Source organism: Phocoena sinus, chromosome 5, assembly GCF_008692025.1.
Source record: "Phocoena sinus isolate mPhoSin1 chromosome 5, mPhoSin1.pri, whole genome shotgun sequence".
In the NCBI taxonomy this organism is placed as follows: domain Eukaryota; kingdom Metazoa; phylum Chordata; class Mammalia; order Artiodactyla; family Phocoenidae; genus Phocoena; species Phocoena sinus.
This window is the reverse complement of record NC_045767.1, coordinates 2,677,935-2,682,141: the sequence shown is the minus strand read 5'-3', so window position 1 is coordinate 2,682,141 and position 4,207 is coordinate 2,677,935. Positions and strand designations below refer to the sequence as shown.

The 4,207-nt window shown below is 69.4% G+C and overlaps 2 protein-coding genes across 2 annotated transcripts; both read right to left on the bottom strand.

Annotated features, from left to right (window-relative positions):
* Nucleotides 1–554: 554 nt before the first annotated feature.
* Nucleotides 555–2,771, bottom strand: ADRA2C (adrenoceptor alpha 2C). The gene has a single exon (XM_032631772.1). It carries the CDS (start codon nucleotides 2,471–2,473, stop codon nucleotides 1,091–1,093), a length of 1,383 nt encoding a protein of 460 aa, XP_032487663.1. The 5' UTR covers nucleotides 2,474–2,771; the 3' UTR covers nucleotides 555–1,090.
* Nucleotides 2,772–2,964: 193 nt separating this feature from the next.
* On the bottom strand, nucleotides 2,965–3,822 carry LOC116754526 (translation initiation factor IF-2-like). Its single transcript, XM_032633234.1, has one exon. The coding sequence runs from the start codon at nucleotides 3,820–3,822 to the stop codon at nucleotides 2,965–2,967; it is 858 nt and encodes a 285-aa protein (XP_032489125.1).
* Nucleotides 3,823–4,207: the final 385 nt, after the last annotated feature.

Here is a 4,207-nt window from a genome sequence, read left to right as displayed (position 1 = left end):
GATCCCTGGCATGAGCCCCTCCAGCCCACTAAGCCTGTGTATGTATGTGTGTGTCTCAGGGGTCCTGTTCCTACCCCTCCCCCCAGCTATCCCAGGAGCTTCTGGGCTCTGTGATGAGGGCTGGAAGAGCCAGGAAGAGACCCTCTCTGATACTTGACTCTCCCTCCTTCTCTCCTCAAGCCTTAGTGCAGGGTGAGCACGGACTCCCTGGGGGTGGTGAGGGCTGAGCAAGGGGGCCAGGCTGGGCTGCAGTGGGGGAAGCCTAGACTCAGATCTGGGCAGGGGGGAGGGTTATGAAGGGAGGACAGCCCTCCAGCATCTAAATTTGGAGTTAATTTACAGCCCTTTGATTTCCTTGGTCTCTCGGCCGGTCACAGTACAAGAATTCTGAGTATATATTTTGTAAGTCTGCAAAACAGTGCCCCTTAAGCAAAGACCCCCTCCTCGTGCAAAAGGGGAGGATGGAATCTGGCGACCTGGAGCGCCCTCCTGCCACCTTTGGTGGGAGGTCGGGCAGGGTGAGGGTCTGAAGGACTGACTATTGCACCCATCACTTAGATTACAAAGGTTTATTTAGAAAAGAGTTTGGTTGTTTTCGCTGTCAGTCATTGTTGGCAAACATTTAGATACTTTCGTAACCAAAGATGGTCAGTGCCCTCCTTCCTCCCCCAGAAGAGCCACCCCGCGAGGTCTTGGGAGGTCAGCCCTTGCTCAAAGGGGGATGGGGTGGTGGCCTCTGGTGGGGGCAGGACAGGCTCCTTCTTCACCAACTTGGGAGGATCCGTGTGCTACCTCACAGACACACCATGGTGCGGCCCCCAGAGTTGGACCCGGGCCTGCAGCCCCAGAAGCAGCCCCTTGCTGAGACAGGAAGGCAGAGGGGTCTCCCCTCTCTCCTTCCCCCTCCCCGGGGGCCCTGCAGTCTCTCAGCCCTCCCTCCAGCCGTGCAGCACCCTCCCCTGCGCCCTGAAGGCCCATCCATCCCTGGGTCCCTGGGAAAGTTGCTCCCAGTTTCTCCTGGGAGGCCACGCCTGCCCGCCCCCTCCGCTGGGAGCTGTCCAGGGTCTCTGAGCCAGGTAGAGTGAGTGGATCACTGCCTGAAGCCCTTTCTCCTCCGTCGGAAGAGGATGTGCTTGAAAGAGCGCCGGAAGTCCTGATTGAAAACGGTGTAGATGACCGGGTTGAGCGAGCTGTTGCAGTAGCCGATCCAGAAGAAGAACTTGAAGAGCGGGCCGGGCACCTGGCAGGCCTCGCGGCAGATGCCGTACAGGCTGTAGCTGAAGAAGAAGGGGAACCAGCAGAGCACAAACACGCCCATGACCACCGCCAGCACGAAGGTGAAGCGCTTCTCGCGCGCCTGGGCCACCTTGCGGCGGCACACGCTGCTGCGCGCCCGGCGCCGGCGCGACAGGAAGAACTCGACGGAACGCGAGCTGGCGCGGGACAGGCGCCAGCTGGGGACCGGGGACCTCGCGGCGGCCATCGCGCCCGGCTCGGCCGTCCCCGTCCCGGGCCCCGACTCCTCGCCGTCTGTGGCCCCCTCGCCGCTCGCGCGCCGCCGCCCGCCCCGCCGCAGCGCGCCTCGGCGCCGCCTCCTCTCGGCCGCCACGCTGATGTCCTCCGGCTTCACATCGGCGCGCGGGCGGCGCGGGGTCGCGCAGTGCCCGTTCTCGCCCGCGCCAAGCCCGTTCTCCGTGGTCGGGGACGCGCCGTCGGGGCCCGCGGGCTCGCGCTTCTCGCTAAGCGTGCGCGTGCGCAGCTTGGCCACCCGGTAGATGCGCGCGTAGACCAGGCCCATGATGAGGCAGGGCGCGAAGAAGGACCCGATGCAGGAGGACAAGATGTACCAGGTCTCGTCATTGAGGCCACACTGCGGGTAGGCGGCGCCGTCGGGCTGGCGGTAGAGCGAGACAAGCGGCGGGAAGGAGATGACGGCCGAGATGAGCCACACGGCCACGATGGTGGCCTTGACGCGGCGCGGCGTGCGCTTCAGGTTGTACTCGACAGCCTGCGTCACGGACCAGTAGCGGTCCAGGCTGATGGCGCACAGGTGCACAATGGACGAGGTGCAGAAGAGCACGTCGAGCGCCAGATACACGCCGCACCACACCTGCCCGAAGTACCAGTAGGCCATGAGCTCGTTGGCCAGCGAGAAGGGCATGACCAGCGTGGCCACCAGGATGTCGGCCGAGGCCAGTGACACCAGGAAGAGGTTCTGCGGCGCACGCAGCGCGCGGCTGGTCAGCACAGCGATCACCACCAGCACGTTGCCCACCACAGTGAAGACGATGAGGAAGCCCACCACGGCCGCTAGCCCCGCCACGGCGCCCGCCGAGTACTGGCCCGGGGGCGGCCCCCAGGCAGCCCCCGAGGCGTTGGCGGCCCCGCCGCTGCCCCCCTCGCCGGCGCCGCTCACGTTGGGGCCCGCCGCCGCCGCCGCCGCCAGCGCCGCCGCCAGCGCCGGGGACGCCATGGTCCTCCCGCAAGCTACGCGGTCCCGCCTGGAGCCGGGGCGCAGCCGCGGCAGCTCGGGCGCCCCCCAGCCCGGGTCGGCGCCCGCATCGCCGCCTGCTCCTCGGGCGCGTCCGCCGGGGACCGCGGCACCCCGCAGCCGGCCCTCGGCCGTGGCGGCTCAGCGGGCGAGCGGCGCGCCCGAGAGCGTGGCTGCCGGGCTCCCCGCCGCTGCCGCACGCGTAAGTGCAGAGCAGGAGGCGCCCGGAGAGAGCGGCGACGCGGCGGCGGCGGCGGCGGCGGCGGCGGGGGAGGGGAGGGGACAGGTCCCGGGGTACTCGCGCGGCCCCGCCCTTGGCCCCGCTCACGGGGAGCGCCCCGGCCGCGAGCCCACGGCGACTCGGCTCCCGAGCGGGCGTGCCCGGGCGACCCGGCGGCCCCAGCGCGCGGCCGGGGCGCAGGCTGCGGACAGCGGCAGCGGCGGCGCGGGCGCTCCGCCTCCCATCCGGCCGGCTAGGGCTCGGCGCGCCGGGGCGCAGGCCGCCGCTTCTTGGGGCCCCCGCGCCCGCGCGCCGCCTCAGGCTCCAACTTTACTTTCCCGGGCAGGGCGCCGGCGCCGCCGTGCGTCCTCCTCCGGCTCCTCCTCCCGCTGCTCCCGGCGCGGGCGCCCCCCGCGGTCCGCGCTCGGCCGTGCTGGCGCCGCCTCGCCTGCCTGGGCTCGCCGGAGCTGCGCCGCCGCCGTGCGCTCGGCGCGAGTGTCGCCGCTCGGGCTCGGCTTCCAACTTGGGTAGAGTTGCGCAGCGGGGCGGGGCGCGGACGGGCGGGGGCGGCCTGGCGGGCAGGCCAGCGCCGCCGGCCCGGGGGGAGCGGGCCCGGGAGCCGGAGCCCGCGGCCGCCTCGGCGAACCTGCCCGCGCGGCGCCGGGGAGGAGCCCGGGGCGGTGGCGTGGGTCGCGCGCGCTCGACGAGGGCGCCCCCTCCAGGGCCGTCCGCAGCCTGTGGGACTGGACCGAGTGCCAGCTGGCCTGGGCGGTGAGTTCCAGAAGCCTGCTCTTTCTAAGACGCGAGCCTCCTCACCTCCCCCGGACCCACGAACACGCGGGAGCGCACACTCGCGTGCCGGACGGGCGGCTCGGGGTCCGCGGCTTGATTGGAGAGCCAGCCACTCGCAGCCTGGCGGAGAACGCGTCGCTGCTTGGGTGCGCGGCGGAGCTGCCGAGGGCGGGTCCGGCTCCAGCTCCCATGTCTGGTGGATGCTTCGGTGCAGAGCCACCACCCCACCCCCGGCCTCAGTTCCAAGCGCTGCTGGAGCGTGAATCATGACGGCAGTGCCTGTGGAAGCCCTGGGCAGGCTCCCAGGCTCTGCACCCATGTTGACAATTATTGAAGTTCAATTCTTATGCTCTGTGGCCCTGCCTTTAAAGGCTGGGGGATGTTCAGCGTCACCGCCTCTGACAAACGCCCCAAACTGAATTGCCGGATGAGGGGCGGTTTGGCGTGGGAGCCTGATTCCTGCTTAGGGGCAAGGTATTGGGGTAACCCCCGCTTACCCCTGTCCCACGTCCCAGTGCATTCGTTCTGCAGACGTGCACTGTTGCTCCCAGCCGTGTCAGGTGCTGGTCCCCTCCTCCAGACACCCTGAGGTCTGTGGGGGACAGACCCTGGAGAGGAGGTTGGAGTTCCCAGGCCTGGCATCTCTCACTGAGACCAGCCGGAGGACCTTTCCTCCCAGCAAAGCAGAACCGCACCCAGGCTAG